At 67.6% G+C, this 993-nt stretch overlaps 1 protein-coding gene across 1 annotated transcript; it reads right to left on the bottom strand.

The window, feature by feature from the left end:
- Positions 1 to 147: 147 nt before the first annotated feature.
- On the bottom strand, positions 148 to 981 carry DOK2 (docking protein 2, 56kDa; the record flags this gene model as incomplete). Its single annotated transcript, XM_008942381.1, is given in 3 exon segments — positions 148 to 376; positions 378 to 650; positions 704 to 981. Coding segments are annotated over 3 exon segments (780 nt in total), but the record flags the coding sequence as incomplete, so codon positions are not given.
- Between the last annotated feature and the right edge of the window lie 12 nt (positions 982 to 993).

Raw genomic sequence — 993 nt, 5'->3', positions numbered from 1 at the left:
CGGAGGGATGCCCCGTCCCCTCCAGCCAGGGGTGTGCTGAGCTGGGCGGGGTCTCAGCTCTACTGCAGGAAGGGACGGGCTGGGAGGGGGGCTGCCAGCCATAGGAGGTGTTGAGGGGGGGTCCTCTCCTCTCCCTCCCCATCCCGCTCACTGCAAATTCTTCTTCTTGGCAAACTTGAGGGCCACGTTGTCGTACTCGTTGTCCCCCAGCCACTCCTTGCCCTGGAGCAGGAAGGGCTGTCGCCGAGGGACGGGTCTCTTGGGCACGGCGTAGTCATCCCTCTGGGGGTTGTAGGGGCACTGGTGCCCCGTGGGCTCCTCGGGAGCTGCCTGCAGCCTCCACGCCTCCCACTTCACCTCCTCGGGCTCATCGTAGACCCTCGGGCTCGTCGTAGATGTGGTCGGGCTTGGGGCGCGGCGGGGGCTGCTTGTGACCCCCCGACTCCCCGACGCTGCTGTAGAAGGGGTCCAGGACCTTCTCGGGGTGACGGGTCAGGCTGTCAAACTGGAGGCCCACGAGGGTCTTGGCGATGGTGTCGAAGGGGACGGCGTACTCGGATTCATTGGCTGCCCTGCCTGGGGCATCCCTCCTCCGACCCTTCTCCGGGGGGTGCCCCCGGTGCAGGGAGTCACCGGGCTCGGCGTAGGGGCTGTCAGCACCGTGGGGGGACAGCAAGGTGCCCGATTGGAGAGCATCACCGGCTTGGCTTTCAGCACCTTCCCCTCCCAGGTGGGCTCCTTGGGGCCAGTGGGCTCCTCGCGGCCCTGCGCCCAGCTGGGCTTCTTGGTGTGGCCGGGAGGCCGGGTGCCATCGTCCCCAGGGCCACCCCGTGGTGGCTCCTCAGCCTCCCGGCCCCGGTGCACCTCGATGGCCGACTCGATGGCCTGGAAGATCTCGTTGCCTTGTCTGGTCTCAAACTCAAAGTTGCCTTCTCCAGACGTGCAGCGGCGCCCGGCCTCGAAGGAGAAGGTCACCTGGGGAGGGGTGGGGTT

The sequence above is a fragment of the Merops nubicus genome, unplaced genomic scaffold (assembly GCF_000691845.1).
Source record: "Merops nubicus isolate BGI_N331 unplaced genomic scaffold, ASM69184v1 scaffold30256, whole genome shotgun sequence".
Classification (NCBI taxonomy): Eukaryota; Metazoa; Chordata; class Aves; order Coraciiformes; family Meropidae; genus Merops; species Merops nubicus.
Note: the sequence above shows the minus strand (reverse complement) of the source record. Positions and strands in the feature narration are given on the sequence as shown.